Raw genomic sequence first — 20,651 nt, forward strand, 5'->3', positions numbered from 1 at the left:
GTATCCGCTCAGCAGAGTTCCTGATGGGTGTTATACGGGGCTGCCCTGTGCATTATAGGGGTTGAATATTTTAGCCCCTGGCTACTAAGTACCAGTAGTTGTCCTAGGCATTGTGGCAGACAATGTCCCTCCTTGCAATTTCCAAGTGCCCCTTGGTGGGGAGCAGTACTGCTCCTGCCAGAGGGATCATTTTAAATGTCCTGCCATGCATTAGTCATACCCTTGTTTCAAGAATAAACCTTTGGGGGTTCCTTAATGCCTGCAGAATAAATTCAAACTCCTCAAGCTTGCATGCAAAGCTGTCAGTGCTTTGGTTCCATCCCACATTTTTAGTTCTTTTGCTAGCTACTTTTCCTTATTCCCCCACAGCCATGCTAAATTGAAGTACTGTGTGCTTTTCTGCTCATGCAAGGTTGCCTCCTTTGTTGGGGCCTGACCTCTACTCAGCACTCAAGGCCCAGTCTGAAGGTTGCCTCATTAATGAGGTCTTAGTTCTGCTCCCTGCAAGAAGTGATCTTATCTTTTTCTACATTCCAGCAACACTTTATTTTTTTTTTTTACCTCATTTAGATAATATCACCTCATTTAGGTAACTTACCACCATTTAATTGATGTGGTAATCATTTTAATAGATTATTAATAAAATTGAAGCTTTTTTCCAACCTTGCTAGTATAAGATTCTCCTACCATAGAAACTTCTTAAGGTTAGGGACCATTTCTTACTCATGTCTATTTCCTGAAGAGTCCTAGGCACTAAAATAGGTAACTGTTGGAAGAGAGGAATTCTAGATTGGTTGAGGGGAGTGTTCAATTTTTCTCCTCCTCCAGTTAAGGCAAGTTTTTCATAACTCTCCTTTTTTTCCTCCCCTCCCCTCCCTCCCTCCCTCCCTCCCTCCCCCCTCCCTCCCTTCCTTCCTCCCTCCCTCCCCTCCTTCCTCCCTCCCTTCCTCCCTCCCTCCCTTCCTTCCTCCCTTTCTCCCTTCCTTTCTCCCTTCCTTCCTCCCCTCCTTCCCCCTCCCTTCCCTCCCCCTCCCTCTCCCTCCCTGCCCTCCCCCTCCCTCCCCCACCCTCCCTTCCTCCCCCTCCCTCTCCCCTCCCCTCCCCTCCCTCCCTTCCTCCCTTCCTCCCTTCCTTCCTCCCTCCCTCCCCCTCCCTCTCCCTTCCCCCTCCCCTCCCTCCCTCCCTCCCTCCCTCCCTCCCTTCCTTCCTTCCTTCCTTCTCTCCTTCTCAGAGTCCTTTTTCAAGATTTTATTAAGTATGGATTAAGAAGAAGTAATAACGAAGTGAAGTATATTGCCTTCATTTTTGTGTTTCTTTAAAAACAACTGTTGTTTGTTTCTTTTTAATTCCAGATTCAACAATGTCTCACCCATCTTGGCTGCCACCCAAAAGCTCTCCTGAGCCCCTTGGCCATGTGTCTGCACGGATGGAGACCACCCATTCCTTTGGGACCCCCAGCATTTCAGTGTCCACACAACAACCACCGAAGAAGTTTGCCCCCGTCGTTGCTCCAAAGCCGAAGTACAACCCATACAAGCAACCTGGCGGTGAAGGTGAGTGAAGGATGGCAGAGGTGGGTGCCCCACATGGGAGAGTTCAATATAATAAAAAGTGATCTGTAGTACAATGTTGTGTTGGAACAAGGTAGCTCAAGAATCTGTGGTGTGGTTATCATACTGTATAGACTGTCAAAGGTTAAAAGGCATCAAGTAACCATCTAGGCAGCTCTTCTTTGGGGAATAAAGATTGAGATCTCTTAGGGGTTATATGACTATGGTTATACAGTGAGTTCGGGCCAGAGCTAAAACTAGAACCCTCATCTCTTCATTCATAGCTCAGTGCTCTTCTACTGCTGTGTCCTCCATCCCCATCCCACTGTCTTGTAGAAATATGTCTACCACCCAGTCGTCCCTCCCCCTTGCCGTTGGACATGTGTCCAAAAATGATTCCAAACAGTGGACTCCCCTCTAATGTGAAGGGAATAAAGACACGGTTTCTTACAGAGAAGGAGGCAGAGGTGTGAGGAAGTCTAGCGAGTATGACAATCGATGCACACTCAAGGGGCAGGATGGGGCAGGTCCTATATTGTGTTGGCGTATGTGAGAGGGAGGAGAGAAGCAGGTAATGGTTGCATTTCAGACCCCTCTACGAGGGGTCAGATTCACCACGAGTGCTGTGAATGCCGGTGAGTTGTCCCCTTGGCCGACTCTTCCTGCATGGAGATGTCCCATCCTCGTCACTGTACTCTGTGAGGTTCTCCCACTGTCTAGCTGGTTCTCTAGGGACAGTGGCATCATCTCTGATCCTCTGCAGCTCTTTGCTCAAATGTTTGTTCTTTCTTAACATGCCACCTCACACCCTTCTGTCACCCGTCACAATCCTATTTGTATCACCTTCTCCAGTGTCTGGACTTGACCTAGATCCGAAGTAATCACTCCTTTCCCTGGGTTTCCACATACATCTTATTCTGACTGTCAACTTCCTACTTCTTTTGTTGTTCCTCCTGCTCATTGTGGAGCACAGGCTCCGGACGCGCAGGCTCAGCGGCCATGGCTGACGGGCCTAGCCGCTCCGTGGCATGTGGGGTCTTCCCGGACCGGGGCACGAACCCGTGTCCCCTGCATCGGCAGGCGGACTCCCAACCACTGCGCCACCAGGGAAGCCCCCTCCTGCTCTTCTATCTGCCACTACTGACCAGATAGTCCGTGTGAGGCACTATGCTTTTCATTGTCATTTTATTACCTTCCTATAACCCCGTGAACTAAGTATTTTTTCACATAAAGAAATGGAAGCTTAGAGAAAAGAGGTGACATTCTCTGTGGTTTTGTGGCTACAAAGTTTCTGAAGTGAGGCTGTGGTCTTCACCCAGCCTGCTATGCTGCTGGTCCTTCTCTTCCTGGCATATGTGGCACTCAGGCCCCATATGATGGTGATACTTCCCTACTTCCTTATAAGAATGTAAGCTTTGTTTCCCCATTTAAGCAACAAGACGTGGTTTCTCACTCATCCTTATGTTCCTCTTGGCTCTTATTATGCTACTGTGTTTTTAGTGGGAATGATTGTGTATGGTCAAATGTATGTCTGTATGTTCCTATGTGTATATATATTTGGATGGGTGGCGGATGGCTGCATGGGTGAGTGCACTGCTCAGTAATTCTTCTCTTGCAATAAACAGTTTGGAATGTGGCATCCTCTCTCGAAGCAACTCAGTCTCGCTGAATTTCTGAAGTCTTGAGTCTTTCTTGCAATTCTGCCAATCTCTCTTTTCTTTTTAATATAACCTTTTTTGAATACGTAAAGGAAGAAATTTCCCTTGCATATATACATTTTAAAGACAAACGTGGATAAAGGTTCATGGATATTCAGACTTTTTAAAATATAGCTCCATCTCTTCATCTGCTATATATTATGACATGATATTTGTTAGAAGTGTAAGATTTGCTTTCCTTTATATTTAATTTAAATGTTAGTGCATCCTCTGTTGCTCTCAGTGTTTTTATAATTCATGTTATTTTTGTTTAATTTTTTATACACTTTCTAAAGTTTATATCCATTTTCTTTTTTTGTCCATTTAGAATGTTCTGTACCATTAGTGAAATCCCCAGGTAGTAGGTAACACAGTTTTCATTTACCGCGTGAGTTGATGAGGTCTCGTGTCTCAGCTTACGCCATTGCCATTCTTTGCCTATGTACATACGCGCCCTCAATTTCTAGCCCATAAAGCCTTAACATTCATAGCTTAATTCAGGCCCTGACTTCCAAGAACCTCAGCCACAAAGACAGAGTGTAGAACTAACAGAAATCACACAGTCCACCTTTCGCTGGTATAAAGATGAGAACTGCAGTGCAGAGAGTGAGAGTGTTTTTTTCAGAGATGCACGGCCTGCTTGTGGTCAAGTTGGTACCAGTCCTCGGGTCCCCTTTGTTTGAGTCCAGAGTTATCAGGACTTTGTACTGTATTCTACTCTGTCCCTCAGCCATAACCTCTATGTGTCTCATACAGTCCTTTTCACAACTGTCCTTCTAATAGATTTACTTGTGTATGGTCCTGTCTCCTTTGGTAGACTCGGACCTTTTAGAGGCTGGGGCTGCCTGACTCATACCTTTACTCCCAACAGCCTCCAGCAGGACACCTGACACCTAGTAGCTACTCAATGATGTTTGCGGTGATAATAGTAAAGTACAGCAATATGAGCGTGCTTTTCCAGGCACAGATTCGAGCTTCTTAACCACTTTTTAGGCTTTATGGTTCTGTTTAAATTTCTTTTACCTCGTCGTCCCATTCCTTGAGCTTTTTAGCCCAGGATTTGTTTAACCACTGCTACCTTGAAGTTACCGATTACATTTCTCACCTTCGTATTATGTCTGTAATCTCTGGGGTTTGCTTTCTCATTTTTAATTTCTGACTGTGAAAGTAGAAAAAGTATCCACATGTTTTCCACATCAACTTATATTTATGTGATACCGTATGTTATAATTTTTTTACAAGGTATTCTGCTAATAACTTTCTCTAAAGGGCTTTGGCACATTTAAGAGTAGGTGTACTTTTTTTTCCAAGTTAGTAGCTCTTTAGCCCTTAGGGTCTTTTTATTTTACTACCATTGTTCTCATTTTTCATTGATTTTTTTTTTCAACAACTTGTGTGTCTCTTGGAATGCCCCTGCATTTCCAAATACCTCTTTGTGTCCTGTACTATATGCTTATGAGCCCATATATATATTTTATTGTTTTGTCTTCTTGCAAATTTTACCATGTTAAGTGTCTACGTATTTTTTTATGGAATGAAGTTGGTATGTATATATGGTTTTGTCTCATCACGTTCTGTTCTAGACTGATGAGAGCAATAAGATGATGCAATTTTTCTTTTGGTCTTTAAAGTACTAGCAGTAGTTGTTTTTTTTTTTTTTTTTTTAAATACGTATTAGTGGATATATGTCAATCCCAATCTCCCAATTCCTCACACCACCACCCCTACCCTGCCACTTTCCCCCCTTGGTGTCCATATGTTGGTTCTCTACATCGGTGTGTCAGTTTCTGCCCTGCAAACGGTTCATCTGTACCAGTTTTCGAGGTTCCACATATATGCGTTAATATACTATATTTGTTTTTCTCTTTCTGACTTACTTCACTCTCTATGACAGTCTCTAGATCCATCCATGTCTCTACAAATGACTCAATTTCGTTCCTTTTTATGGCTAAATAATATTCCATTGTATAATAATATTACATTGTACCACATCTTCTTTATCCATTCATCTGTCGATGGGCATTTAGGTTGTTTCCATGTCATGGCTATTGTAAATAGTGCTGCAATGAACATTGGGATATCTTTATGAATTACGGTTTCTCTGGGTATATGCCCAGTAGTGGGATTGCTGGGTCATGTGGTAATTCTATTTTTAGTTTTTAAAGGAACCTCCGTACTGTTCTCCATAGTGGCTGTATTAATTTACATTCCCACCAACAGTACAAGAGGGTTCCCTTTCCTCCACACCCTCTCCAGCATTTGTTGTTTGTAGATTTTCTGATGATGCCCATTCTAACTGGTGTGAGGTGATACCTCATTGTAGTTTCGATTTGCATTTCACTAATAATTAGTGATGTTGAGCAGCTTTTCATGTGCCTCTTGGCCATCTGTTTTTCTTCTTTGGAGAAATGTCTATTTAGGTCCTCTGCCCATTTTTGGATTGGGTTGTTTGTTTTTGTGATATTGAGCTGTTTATATATTTTGGAGATTAATCCTTTGTCCATTGATTCGTTTGCAAATACTTTCTCCCATTCTGAGGGTTGTCTTTTTCTTGTACTTTGCTTTGCAAAAGCTTTTAAGTTTCATTACGTCCCATTTGTTTATTTCTGTTTTTATTTTCATTACTCTAGGAGGTGGATCAAAAAAGATCTTGCTGTGATTTATGTCAAAAAGAGTGTTTATGTCAAAAAGAGTGTTCTTCCTGTGTTTTCCTCTAAGAGTTTTATAGTGTCCGGTCTTACATTTAGGTCTCGAATCCATTTTGACTTTATTTTTGTGTATGGTGTTAGGGAGTGTTCTAATTTCATTCTTTTCCATGTAGCTGTCCAGTTTTCCCAGCACCGCTTATTGAAGAGACTGTCTTTTCTCCATTTGTATATCCTTGCCTCCTTTGTCATAGATTAGTTGACCATAGGTGTGTGGGTTTATCTCTGGGCTTTCTATCCTGTTCCATTGATCTGTATTTCTGTTTTTTTGTGCCAGTACCATATTGTCTTGATTACTATACCTTTGTAGTATAGTCTGAAGTCAGGGAGTCTGATTCCTCCAGCTCCATTTTTTACCCTCAAGACTGCTTTGGCTATTCGGGGTCTTTTGTGTCTCCATACAAATTTTAAGATTTTTTGTTTTAGTTCTGTAAAAAATGCCGTTGTTAATTTGATAGGGATTGTATTGAATCTGTAGATTGCTTTGGGTAGTATAGTCATTTTCACAATATTGAGTGTTCCAATCCAAGAACATGGTATATCCATCTGTTGGTATCATCTTTAATTTCTTTCATCAGTGTCTTATAGTTTTCTGCATACAAGTCTTTTGTCTCCCTAGGTAGGTTTATTCCTAGGTATTTTATTCTTTTTGTTGCAGTGGTAAATGGGAGTGTTTCCTTAATTTCTCTTTCAGATTTTTCATCATTAGTATATAGAAATGCAAGAGATTTCTGTACATTAATGTTGTATCCTGCAACTTTACCAAATTCATTGGTTAGCTCTAGTAGTTTTTTGGTGGCATCTTTAGGATTCTCTATGTATAATATCATGTCATCTGCAAACAGTGGCAGTTTTACTTCTTCGTTTCCAATTTGTATTCCTTTTATTTCTTTTTCTTCTCTGACTGCCGTGGCTACAACTTCCAAAACTATGTTGAATAGTAGTGGTGAGAGTGGACATCCTTGTCTTGTTCCTGATCTTAGAGGAAATGCTTTCAGTTTTTCACCATTGAGAATGATGTTTGCTGTGAGTTTGTCACATATGGTGTTTATTATGTTGAGGTAGGTTTCCTCTATGCCCACTTTCTGAACAGTTTTTATCATAAATTGGTGTTGAATTTTGTCAAAAGCTTTTTCTGCATCTATTGGGATGATCATATGGTTTTTATTCTTCAATTTATTAATATGGTGTATCACATTGATTGATTTTTGTATATTGAAGAATCCTTGCATCCCTGTGATAAACCTCACTTGATCATGGTGTATGATCCTTTTAATGTGTTGTTGGATTCTGTTTGCTAGTAATTTGTTGAGGATTTTTACATCTATGTTCATCAGTGATATTGGTCTGTAATTTTCTTTTTTTGTAGTATCTTTGTCTGGTGATGGTGGCTTCATAGAAAGAGTTCGGGAGTGTTCCTTCCTCTGCAATTTTTTGGAAGAGTTTGAGAAGGATGGGTGTTAGCTCTTTGCTATATATTTGATAGAATTCACCTGTGAAGCCATCTGTTCCTGGACTTTTGTTTGTTGGAAGATTTTTAATCACAGTTTCAATTTCATTACTTGTGATTGGTCTGTTCATATTTTCTATTTCTTCCTGGTTCAGTCTTGGAAGGTCATAACTTTCTAAGAATTTGTCCATTTCTTCCAGGTTGTCCATTTTATTGGTATAGAGTCACTTGTAGTAGTCTCTTAGGATTCTTTGTATGTCTGTGGTGTCTGTTGTAACTTCTCCTTTTTCATTTGTAATTTTATTGATTTGAGTCCTCTCCCTCTTTTTCTTGATGAGTCTGGCTAATGGTTTATCAATTTTGTTTATCTTCTCAAAGAACCAGCTTTTAGTTTTATTGATCTTTGCTATTGTTTTCTTTGTTTCTATTTCATTTATTTCTGCTTTGATCTTTATTTCTGCTCTTATCTTTCCTTCTACTAACTTTGGGTTTTCTTTGTTCTTCTTTCTCCAGTTCCTTTAGGTGTCAGGTTAGATTGTTTATTTGAGATGTTTGTTGTTTCTTGAGGTAGGCTTGTATTGCTATGAACTTCCCTCTTAGAACTGCTTTTGCTGCATCCCATAGGTTTTGGATCATTGTGTTGTCATTGTCATTTGTCTCTAGGTATTTTTTGATTTCTTCTTTGACGTCTTCAGTGGTCTCTTGGTTATTTAATAATGTACTGTTTAGCCTCCCTATGTTTGTGTTTTTTACATTATTTTTCCTGTAATTGATTCTAATCTCATAGAGTTGTGGTCAGAAATGATGCTTGATATGATTTCAGTTTTCTTAAATTTACTGAGGCTTGATTTGTGACCCAAGCTGTGATCTATCCTGGAGAATGTTCTGTGCACACTTGAGAAGAAAGTGTAATCTGCTGCTTTTTGGATGGAATGTCCTACAAATATCAATTAAATCTGTCTGGTATGTTTTGTCATTTAAAGCTTGTGTTTCCTTATTAATTTTCTGTTTGGATGATGTGTCCATTGGTGTGAGTGAGGTGTTAAAGTTCCCCACTATTACTGTGTTACTGTCGATTTTCTCTTCTATAACTGTTAGCAGTTGCCTTATGTATTGAGGTGCTCCTATGTTGGATGCATGTATATTTATAATTGTTTTATCTTCTTCTTGGATTGATCCCTTGATCATTATGTAGTGTCCTTCCTTGTCTCTTGTAACATTCTTTATTTTAAAGTCTGTTTTATCTGATATGAGCATAGCTACTCCAGCTTTCTTTTGATTTCCATTTGCATGGAATATCTTTTTCCATCCCCTCGCTTTCAGTCTGTATGTGTCCCTAGGTCTGAAGTGGGTCTCTTGTAGACAGCATATGGATGGGTCTTTTTTTTGTATCCATTCAGCAAGTCTTTGTCTTTTGGTTGGAGCATTTAATCCATTCACGTTTAAGGTAATTATCGATATGTATGTTCATATTGCCATTTTCTTAATTGTTTTGAGTTTGTTTTTGTAGGTCCTTTTCTTCTCTTGTGTTTCCCAGTTAGAGAAATTCCTTTAGCATTTGTTGTAGAGCTGGTTTGGTGGTGCTGAATTCTCTTAGCTTTTGCTTGTCTGTAAAGCTTTTAATTTCTCCATCAAATCTGAATGAGATCCTTGCAGGGTAGAGTAATCTTGGTTGTAGGTTCTTCCCTTTCATCACTTTAAGTATATCATGGCACTCCCTTCTGGCTGGTAGAGTTTCTGCTGAGAAATAGGCTGTTAACCTTACGGGAGTTCCCTTGTATGTTATTTGTCGTTTTTCCCTGCTGCTTTCAATAATTTTTCTTTGTCTTTAATTTTTGCCAATTTGAGTTCTATGAGTCTTGGCATGTTTCTCCTTCGTTTATCCTGTATGGGACTCTCTGCTCTTCCTGGACTTGGGTGGCTATATCTTGTCTCATGTTAGGGAAGTTTTCGAATATAATCTCTTTAAATATTTTCTCGAGTCCTTTCTCTCTTCTCTTTTTGGGACCCCTATAGTGCGAATGTTGTTGCCTTTAGTGTTGTTCCAGAGGCCTCTTAGGCTGTCTTCATTTCTTTTCATTCTTTTTTCTTTATTCTGTTCCGTAGCAGTGAATTTCACCATTCTGTCTTTCACGTCACTTATCTTGTTCTTCTGCTCAGTTACTCTGCTATTGATCCCTTCTAGTGTATTTTTTATTTCAGTTATTGTATTGTTCATCTCTGTTTGTTTGTTCTTAATTCTTCTAGGTCTTTGTCAAACATTTCTTGCATCTTCCCGATCTTTGCCCTGGATCATCTTCACTATCATTATTCTGATTGTTCCCTATCTCCACTTCGTTTAGTTTTTTGTCTGGGGTTTTAATCTTGTTCCGTCATCTTTTACATAGCCCTCTGCCTTTTCATCTTATCTATCTTTCTGTGAATGTGGTTTTTGTTCCACAGGCTGCAGGATTGTAGTTGCTCTTGCTTCTCGACACAAAGTCTGCTAGTGTTGGAGGGTCTCCTGCAGAGGTGGGGGGCACCTGTGGCTCACCATGGAGACAAGGACACTGGCAGCAGAAGTTCTGAGGAGTACTCCTTGGCGTGAGCCCTCCTGGAGTCCGCCATTAGCCCCACCCAGCAGTAGTGTTCTTTTTCCTGTAATCAGGGTCCTTTCTTTGCTTCAAATTTTCAAAAATTCCTCAGAGTCTTAGACTTTGATGGCAGAATAGGGTATAGATCTTTCTTTTTTTTGTCCTTGGTAGATACCAAAGTACGTGAGCTTTTTTCCTGTACTAATACATTATTTTATGGAGATAGTTTTGAAATTTTCCTACTGTTATAACTCTGGCAGTTGGAAATTTTCTCTTTCTGTCTCTGTCTCTCTCTCTCAGTAGTTTGGCTGAATGACATTTGATAGTATTTTGTATCCCTCATTACAATAGATTATCATACAGAATGATTTGTAAAGTTTGCAAGTTTGTAAAGTTGGAGTTATCTTACGGCTTGAGTTTGACTTTCTCCAGTGTCTCAAGTTTCTTTTAAGAAATATTTTTTATATAAGATTTTTAAAAAAATGAATCCATAGGGTACAAATTCCAGGTGACCCTTTCAGTAGAATTCCTTTTACTTGTACACTCCTTTGTAGTTCATACAGCACTTCCATATTTATTGTTATTTAATTCTCAAAAGAGAGTTTTTACTGTAGCTCTCTGAGTTAGGTAGAACAGATGCTATTGCCATTTTACTGAGTGGTAAACTACCAGAAGTGAAATAAGTTTTTCCATAATCATGTAGTTAGTAAAATTGTAGAGCTAGGCTCTATTCTTTATATCTAGGGCTCTTGCTGATTTTAAAGGTTTCTATTTATTAGAGATTGGGCTAGACAGCCTCATCTATTTTAACTCCATTATTTTATTATTTCATGATTTTTCTTTGAAATTAATTTCAAAATGGTTGCTCTTTTCACAAACTTTTCCTATGTATATTACCTTATACACTTCTGTAAAACATAAACAAAGCCTCTGTTTTCAAGCTTTGCCTGCATCGCTTCACCTTGACTTGTAAAGTCAAATCAGAATAGGTGAAGTGAATTCTATTCAGTGAGGGTCCTAAGCCTGGAAATTTTTTACTAGATCTCTCTGTGCTTTCTACTACCCGAGGTTACTAACCCATTCTATGGAGAGGGAATAGTTATAGGTGATTGATAATCTGGGGTAAACATAGTAACCAGAGCAAACGTCCTCATAAGCAACTGATCTCTCCTGATGGAAATGGCAGCCAAGCTTGTTTCCATCCCACTCTCCTGCCAGAGCCATTCTTCATGTTTTAACCACAAAATCTTTGCGCAGCAGAACTAGAAAAGTGTTTGAAGGTTTTCTAGGCCAATTCTTTTACTTGTCAGATGTGAAAACTGAGTCTGAGAGGGAAGAGAATGTCTTCCAAGGTTACCCAAGAGTTTGGGGCTGAACTGGCTCCAGAGCTCAGGCCCTGAATGTGCTCATTCCATTGGGTCTCCACTGACTTAGATTGGAAGAGACAAAGTTGGGGCTTGGTTCCTAGGAATTGATGAGTCTGATTATTGTTACTTGGTGCACAACTAGCTTTCAGTGATATGAAGTCATGTAACTTGGTCAGGCAGCACATATTTGTTTTCTCAACAGATGGCTAGAATGTGAGGGAAACGGATGGCCACCTATGGCAATATATTTGAAGAAGTAATTTAGAATGGATTTTTTCTGCCATTTTTAATCTTGCCCATATAAGCCAATTTGATGCTGCTTCTCTTCTTACAGTTAGTAAAAGCTTTTTCTTTTTTACATCTGGAATAATTGGTAGTAGAAAATATATAAGGACTGACGGTGAGCTCTGAACAAGGTGATGTTAAAATATTTATACTTGCAGTTCACGCTCCTGTCTCTGGAGTCCTATCGTCTCTCTTCCCTGACATGAAAGGTGAATCTGGCCTGTGATTTTGGAGGTACAAATGGGAAACATCTTCTTTATGTAGTTCTGACAGCCCTGTTAAGTTGCCAGCCATCACAGAAGAACACTCGCGACTTCTCAGACTGTTTGTTATAACCATGCATGGTCTGTCAAGAGGACAGTCGCAGCTTCACTGAAACATCAGGAACTCTAATGAGACTCGAGTTTGACTGGCATGTCCCTTTTCTGGTTCAGGGTAAGCATCTTGAGCCTCATCTATCACTGTGGAGTGCCAGTACATGAGTTTTAATTTTCAGAGCCTCAGGGGGAAAAAGGACAAGCTGTTCATTCATTAAAGGGTTGGGTAATAATTGTATTAATTTGATCTTTACATTGCACCTTCCTGAAGAGGAAAGAACTTGTAATTCTTTGGGTGAAATCGTGAAATCAGATCTTACTAAATATTCATAGGTCTTATTGACACTGCAAAGAGCCAAGGTTCAGTGCTGACTTGGTGGTCAGGGTATTTACATGCCAGCCTCAGTTTCACCACTTGACCTTGGGCATTACAATTTTCTATTCCATATTTCTTAATTTATAAAACTAGTTGTTAATATTAGTTATCTCACCAGATTGTTTTGAGGATCAAATATAACAGTGAGTGTAAAAATGTTTTATAGATTATAAAATACCTTACGACTCTAGAAATTACTTTTGCATACTTATTAAACAATCATTTACTTAAAACAGAATTTGTACCAGACACTCTTCTAGGGGCTAAAGTAATGAGCAAAACAGAGATTGATCTCTGCCCTCATAGAGTGTATTTCTTATTATAATAAAAATAACTAGTTGCTTTTATTAATATTAAGTAATATTTATAAAATTATAAAACAGTATTTATTTAATAAATGCATTTTATAATTTTATACACACTATTACTAATAATTTTTCTAAATTATAATACTAGTACTATAAGACTAATAAGTATATAGTAATATAAAAATAATTATTACTACTAATAATATAAATACTGGTAAACAGTATTAACCTCTAATAACAGTGATAGGAATCACAGTGCCTCAGTTTTATATATATTATAAAATTCTTGAACCAGGATGAATCTTTAAAATTATCTAATACAATCTCATTGGTCAGATAAGGATAGTTAATTCCCTAATCCATTTCTAGGAGGTATGGGACCTTTTCTCTAGGAATGCTGTAAATAACAAATCAAAATTGTTGAACACAGACAGGGGTTAGTACCTCAGTTTTCAAGGCTCAGAGCGGTCGGGTGGTTTGTTCAATATTACAGAACCGTAAGTGGTGAAGCTGAGTCTGGATCCCGTGGATCCTTCCATTATGGCCACTGTTCTGTGTCACTGAAGTGTTTTGGGTGACTTGCTTAGAATCTACAGTGATAGAATTAACGTATGTGCACAGAGTGAGTGGATTAGATGTTTTAGAACGAAAACGAATTCCTGAATTGTTGACAAAAATCTCTTTTATTTTGTAACCTGTCAGCTTAATTAACCGCTGAAGTGAATGCCTTCATGAGGTGGTAGATTCCTCATCCGTGTCTGACTCCAAAAACTGTGAATAGTGAGTGCAATATTGTGTGGTGAGGTGCTCTTTAATCTTCATTTTTAAATTCTATAAATGTGTGATACAATTTTCACTCCATGTTTTAAATGTGAAGAAAGCTTAATTTCTTTTTCAAGAATAAAAATAAATGTAGAACTACAATAAGGCGTCACCATACACCCTTAAGCCAGGTAAAATAAAAAATCATATATGCTGGCGAAGGTGTGGAGAAGCTGAATCTCTCATACGTTGCTGGTAGTTGTGTGTAAAATGGTGTAATAACTCTGGAAAACTCTTTGGCGGCTTTTTTTTTTAAAACCCACATAAATGTGTACTAACCATATGATTTAGCAGTTGTACCCTGGAGCCTTTAATCCAGAGACATGAAAAATTATGTTCACAAAAACTCCTGTACATGAATGTTCATAACTTTTTTCATAATGGCAAAATACTGGCAACGTCTCAAATGTCCTCCAATGGGTAAATGTTTAAATAGACTCAGGTCCATGCATACAGTGGAATAGTACTATTCGTTAATAAGAAGGAGTGATCTATTGATACAGGCAGCATCCTGGATTCACCTCAAGGGCATTGTGCTTAATGAAAAAAGAAAAATCAGTCTTGAAGGATTACATATACCGTATGATTCCATTTATAAGACATTCTTGAGATGACTAAACTCTAGTGATGGAGAACAGGTTAATGGTTGTTAGGGGACAGGATTGGGGATGGAGTGGGGCAGGGAATTCATACCAAGAAAAAGCAACAGGGAATTGGTGGTGGAAGAGTTCTGTATCTCAATTGCAGTGGTGGTTACATGAACCTGTACATGAGTTAAAATAGCATAGATCTATATACACAGACAAAGGAATTCAGGTTAAAATATGGTGAAAACTGAATAAGGGCTAATTAACAGTAACGAAACAATGTCAGTTTTCCTGGCTTGGATTTTGTATTGTATCTTTATCAGACGTTACCATTGGGGGAGGCGGGGTGAGCAGTACATGGGACCCTTTATACTATTTTTACAACTTTCTGTGAGTCTATATTTTAAAATAAAAACTTTCAGAACAATAAGGTAAATACATACATGTAGATTTCTTAATGTTTTCTTGTCCTTCTCAAGGTGCCATCTTGCATGCACCAGTTGAAGATCCCTGTTACAATGGTGGTTTACACCAGTGTTTTTCAAAGCTGGCCAGTCATCAGAACGACTTGGGGAACATTAAAAAAAAAACAAACCACGGTCCCTGGGGCTCATGTCAGTCCTACAGAATCAGAATCTCAGGGCATGGGTCCCAGAAATCTGCATTAAAACAAAATGAAATAAAACTCGCCAGATAATTCCGATTGACACTCAACCAAAGTTTGGGAACCATTTGTTTATTTCAGTAACTCCAGGGGCCAATCTTTTAATGCCCTTGAACCTTCTCCAGGTCCTGTGGGTACAGACTCTCTCCTTGGTAAAGGATAGTGGCTGTGGAAGTCTTATGCATCTTTTATCGTATGAACAATGTAGCGATTCAGGGGCTCAAATCGTCCTTCATGATGCTGTGCTTTTCACCATGAATACCAGTTTCCTTCATATGTTGTTCCAAGGAATTTTAATTGGGATCCAAAAACAGAAGAAGATGTAAATAAAAAAGATTCTTCTAGAATGCCTCAGCAGTGCCCAAACTTTTTCATTGTAGAGCACTTGCTCTTGTGTAACTTCAGGTAACAACGCCTGAAATGTCAGCCGATTTTGGGTCACAACAGGCCTATGTAAATCATCTATAAATGGATTCATTATGAATATTATAAAAATAAATCCGACACCTAAGCCTTTGGCTAAATGTGCCATATAAAGAAATCATACCCTGGAACAATGATTGACCCTAGGAGCTGTAAAAGAAAGAAATATCATGCTGTTATATTTTTATCATCCTTCCTTAAATTTACAGTATCCAGAGACTGGACGGCTGAGGATAGCACCAGAGAGAGAGGAGGGCAGATCCCTGAGGTGTGACACCTAGACCCTGCTAGCACTTTGACTTTGCAGCATTCTCTCTTACTATCCATTCTGTATGTTGTTCTGTATCTTGCTGCTTTCAAGCAGAATAGATGGTCTGCTAGTAAAGGTAGACATATAATAGCAGAAGTTGAATTCTGTAAATTCTGTAAGCCCTTAAGAAGATGAAGGATGTGGTGTAGGAGGAATTGGGGAAAGCTTCACAGAAGAGGGGACATCTGAGCTGAGTCTTGGAGAGTGAGTTAGTTGTTAGCCAGGCAGAAGAGGGTGGTGGACAGCATGACATGCCAAGCAAAGGGAACGGCATATGCAAACGCAGAGCAAGGTGCCGGTTCTGACCCTTGTAATTTTAGCAGCTCTTTGCTGACGTCCTTAGGTGGTGCATTGGGGCTCCTGTGAACTTTGCAATATGAGCAAAGTAACTTCACTCTGAGCAGACTCAGCGTCTCGTGTGCTTTGACACACATCTCTAGGAATAGCTCCAGGAAGTTGGGTAGCTACAGGCAGGAAGCACCAAGAAACAAAGCATACTGATCTTATTACACCATGGGCGAGAGCTACTATCCTGGTGGTCTTGGCCAGAAGGATCAGGCCATTTCTCTCCAAGCGTCTATCATGCTTAAGAATGAAATGTTTCTGTCTGTACAGATGCTAAGTCCAAAAAGCAGGGGAAAAAAACCAAGTCTCTTTTAATTCTCCCCAATCTAGGTCAAAGTAGCCTTTTTTACGTAGTCAAACACTCATCCTTAAGAATGTGAGATGTGAGGCAACTAAAACATTTTTTTTCTTTTTGTTTCTGGTTTATCTCCTTTTTGGGGTGATCCTGAGAAAATAGGAAGCAGTGAAGGAAGAACTTTATTATGAAATATTCACTATAACTTGCAACTTTAAAGATTTTGTGTGTGTGTATGTGTGTGTGAATAGATTTTGAAGCACTTTCCCACATAGAATCTAATTTAATAACCACCATATCCTGTAACATTATTATGGTTCCTATATTATTAAGGTTCCTAGAGACAAATGAACAATTTGAGATTCAGAGGACTCACAGCAAAGCTTATAAATGTAGAAGCCACATTTGACCAAACTTGAGTGTTTTCCCTTAAGTAAAGCATTGGTAATGTAGAATAACCAGTGCATAATAATTGTTGACCACTGCTATTACTAAAACAGTTTCTCTGGGAGAACTTTGTTGTAACGATGTGAAAGACTTTTTAGTGGATTTATTAGTCTGTTTCATCTGCTTCACTGTTAACCTAATCTTTCAGTTACACTATAAAAGATGGGTATCATCACCCTCAGTCTACAGAGGATATAATACAAAGTGAAACAGCCAGCACAGGGCAGGGCTGGGATTTGAATCCTTGCTTCCTAACTCCAAGTCCAGAGGTTTTCCTTGGCTCTACATTGCATCTCATGTTAATGCTATTATTATTTTTTAAAAGAAGAAAATTCTCACAATTATTTTCCCTAGTCATTACCATTCAGAGATATTTGAAAATTGAATTTGTCCAAAAATATGTGAAAATTACTTAGAATCACCTGTGCATGGGTGTGTATGGGATGAGGTATGAAAGTATAAAACAGCCAAAGTAATCTCTGTAAGTCATTACCAAGAAGACATTATTTCAGAGAGCCTTTGGAAGAACCATTTGAAATATCCATTAATTCTGGTGAATTATGTCATTTTGCTTAGACTTGTTAGATGTCATTGGTAGTTTTACTGACATTAAAATGAAATTAAAATGACATTTAAATTTGCAGATATTTTTGTTATTGATCTGTTCATATATAATAATGACTTGTAGTTTATTAAGTGCTTCCTTTGTAAAAAAAATATTTACTGGAAAAAGAAATCTCCAAGTTATATGATGTGTATCTAGAAACATCACCATTTGAGGTGTCATTCATACCCACCCAGTATGGTTCCCAGTAGACTGAATTTGCATTTTCATATCTCGCCCTCTGCCTTTACTTCAGTTCCCCTACTCGGCCCAATTCAGATGCACCTTATGCCATTTTTATTGAACAGAACTCTATAATAGATAGGGAAAGAGTAAAAACACATGCTAGCCCTTAAGCAGTTTATATTTTCATTAGAAACCTGCCATATGAAAATGATCAGGTAACTAACAATATAAAGCTATAAATTCTGTCTGTGAAGTGGCTTTATGGTTAACTACTCAGAGGGTTCAGAAAGAAGAGTCTACTTGGGGCCGGGACAGGATTGGAAGGATAAAAGAGGGGAGGCTCAGAGGAGGCAGTGGTTTAGCACATAGACTCAAGTCAGATAGATCTGGGTTCAAGTTTGGATTTTACCCCTTACTTCTCTAGGAACTTGGGCTAACTAGGTTAAGTAGCTACTTAAGCTCTCTCAATATGTTCTTACATTAAAATACAGATACACGTATCTCAACTTTTCAAAATTAAGTGAATAACTTGGCATAGTATCTGGCACAAAATAAAGGTGAAATCGATGGAAGCTGCCAGCATTATTGTTGCTATTATTATTATTAAAATTAAAGCATGAACATTAACCCTGGGAGTAATAATCCATAGCTTTTTCATCTATAGATTTTTAATCATAATTGTCTAAATATAATTCTTACTGGCTATTTTTTAAAATACCATGGTTTTATCTGTTCTATGATAATGTTTTGCTAATTGACATTTTAGGATCAGCTTGTCTTATTCCTGGTAGAATTGTGATGTGTTTATATGTCCTTTTTGGAATTTGCAAAACACCTTTCTCAGAGAGAGGCCTTACTTTAACCATGTCAATATGGAAGAAAAAGGATTCATATGTATGGTATCTCTTTAAGAAGGAACATTTTTATTCTTGAACTAGTATCACAGATAATAACATAAGTGAACATTATATAAAGCAAACTGTATAAAGTAAACCATTTTTATTAATTTAAAAACCCTTTTGTTTTCTAAATTCTTAAATGAGGCAGAGAGATTTTAGAGTTGTTATTAATTATATCATCACATAAAAATAATTAATTAATTTGCTTAGGAATATTATGTTGGGTCCCATTTATCTCTGGGATTCATACTTGGAATTTAGCCTGTCTCCTGAAATTGTATTTAAACTTGGTCTCCATGTGTATGTCTTTTTCAGGGAAAGGGTCCACATGTCATCAAATCCTCAAAGAGTTACTTAACTCACTCATTAAGAAAGACAACATCCCTGCCTAAGAGGTCACCAGTCTCCCAAGCCAGTAATATTAATGCTGCTTAAATAAAAGCCAGGGTTTCCTTTTCCTCTTGCCAAATGTAGGAGGCAGTGTCTGAAGAGAGAACTGAGCATTTGGTGGTGATGGTGGTGCAGGTTCTAATAATTATATTAGAAATTACAGTGAATGTACAATATAACATACAATGCATATACACAATTATCTCATGATATATGGTTTTGATACACATTTATATCTATTTGCACATCTCCTCTGGGCCGTGCATATGTAAGGCGAGGCATGGAGATGGATAAGGCATGGGCTCTTTCCTCTAACCATGCAGGGGTATTCATTCCCATCTGATGGTTGAGGAGATGGAGGTTCTGTGATGAAATTGACTATACCTGGTCCTACGGGTAGAAAGTAGTCAAGAGGAGATTCTTGAGTTCTTTATACTGCAATATGCTTTCTGTTGCCTAGCATATAATTATTACCCATACATTTTTACTTATTTCTCTTATATGTGAATTTAAAATGTCATATTTGTTCTGCTTCCATTATTGCAGTTTTGAATGATGATTCATCAGTGCAGTGGCCTATTTTAGCGAACCACAATAGCTTGGGTAGAAAGAAAAAAAAAAAAATTCAACATACTCAGGAATGGAAAGCAGCCATCTTTTTATAGCTAAAATTGCAAACATCTGGCAATTACTCTGTTCTACCTCCCTTCAAAAAAAAGAAGAATCATCCCTTCAACTGCAGCCTGCCGCTGTGTTTAATCAAGGCAGCTATGCAAGCCTCAAGGAGCAATAGGTTTTGATTCAAGGAGGCCATTGCCTAACCCAGTTGGCCAGAGTTTCTTTGGAAAGTACACCATTTAATACTCCCCATATGCTACTGTGTTATATAATGATAATAATAGTAATACGGCAATTAATGGCTGTAGAAAATCCCCTTTTGCTTTCCTGCCCTGGTTCATTTGTGGTGGCTCTTCTGGCAGCTTTTATATTTTGGAGGTTAACTGTTTGGGTCAAGTTTGCCTCTCCATCCTCTGGAGCTTTTTTGTACTCTTAAACAGAAAGTTCAGCTACATCAACGCAAGCAACAATTACTGATTTGATTTTATTATAAACTAGTCTAGTAAAATGTTGAAGGAACAAATTGATTTCTTTTGAAAGCCTGGCAGTGATCATATAGTCAAAAAAACAATCCACCATGGTTATGATTCCTTCATACCCCACCCTGTTTCTTGTTGTGATAATTGTTTGTGAAACTAGTTCTTCCCTCCCTGGCAAAAGTCAGCTCTGTTGGCAGGGGAAGTGAGAATGGCTGGTGGTTTGCAATAAGGCTGAGAGTCAGAACTTCTGCATTTTTCTCTTGGGGCCAGTGCCAGCTTTCATTCTGTCCTTGACCAATGTGCTTACCTTTCTATTCCCCATTTACCTTTCTCTTCCTCTGAGCCACTGAAGGGGAGAGGTGGACTTTTCCCTTCCCAGGTTCTGTCAACCTTATTACCACTGTTGCCTTTGGCTATAGGGTATCTCGGTGAATAATCATTACTGATTTTGAAGGGATGGAAAAGATGTAGTATAAAAAAAAAAAAGGTTCAGTGGCACAGTGATTTTCAAAAACAACCTCAAGAACTAAAAATAGGCTGTTTTCTAGTGTTATAGTGTTAGCATATTATGGTACTTGGAAATCATAGACATTCAGTGGGGGCCTTGAGTTTATTTTACATTTGCTTTTATGCCTTTGGTAGATCTGTTTTCAATACCCAAAGCCACAGCTCTACCCTTGATAAAATAATTTTGCTAAGCTGTTTCTCCTGCCAGTCTTCCCAAAATTCCAGTGAATTCTGCAAACATCTCATTAACATAACTGCAGCTTTGGAAGAGGTGAGACTGTGACTGGGGAGTTTCTGGTTTAAAAAATAAATAAATAAAGGGAAGAAAAGGACAAGAACTCCCAACAATCTGGAATGCATATCTCACTCAGTACAACTTTTCCATATAGAGCCTGAGAGAGTAATGGTCTCTGGAATCTCAAAATGTATGTCTCCCTTTCTCTGTCT

General features: G+C 38.5%; 1 protein-coding gene across 4 annotated transcripts in view; it reads left to right on the forward strand.

The window, feature by feature from the left end:
- Positions 1 to 20,651, forward strand: part of LPP (LIM domain containing preferred translocation partner in lipoma) — a 694,580-nt gene that overhangs the window by 232,915 nt on the left and 441,014 nt on the right. For all 4 annotated transcript variants that reach the window (XM_049710229.1, XM_049710230.1, XM_004278484.3 and 1 more), the window contains one exon: positions 1,353 to 1,553. In XM_049710229.1, the coding sequence (XP_049566186.1) occupies positions 1,361 to 1,553 (193 nt within the window). In that variant the 5' untranslated portion in view covers positions 1,353 to 1,360. The remainder of the gene's footprint in view (positions 1 to 1,352; positions 1,554 to 20,651) is intronic.

Source organism: Orcinus orca, chromosome 5 (genome assembly GCF_937001465.1).
Source record: "Orcinus orca chromosome 5, mOrcOrc1.1, whole genome shotgun sequence".
NCBI classification, from domain to species: domain Eukaryota; kingdom Metazoa; phylum Chordata; class Mammalia; order Artiodactyla; family Delphinidae; genus Orcinus; species Orcinus orca.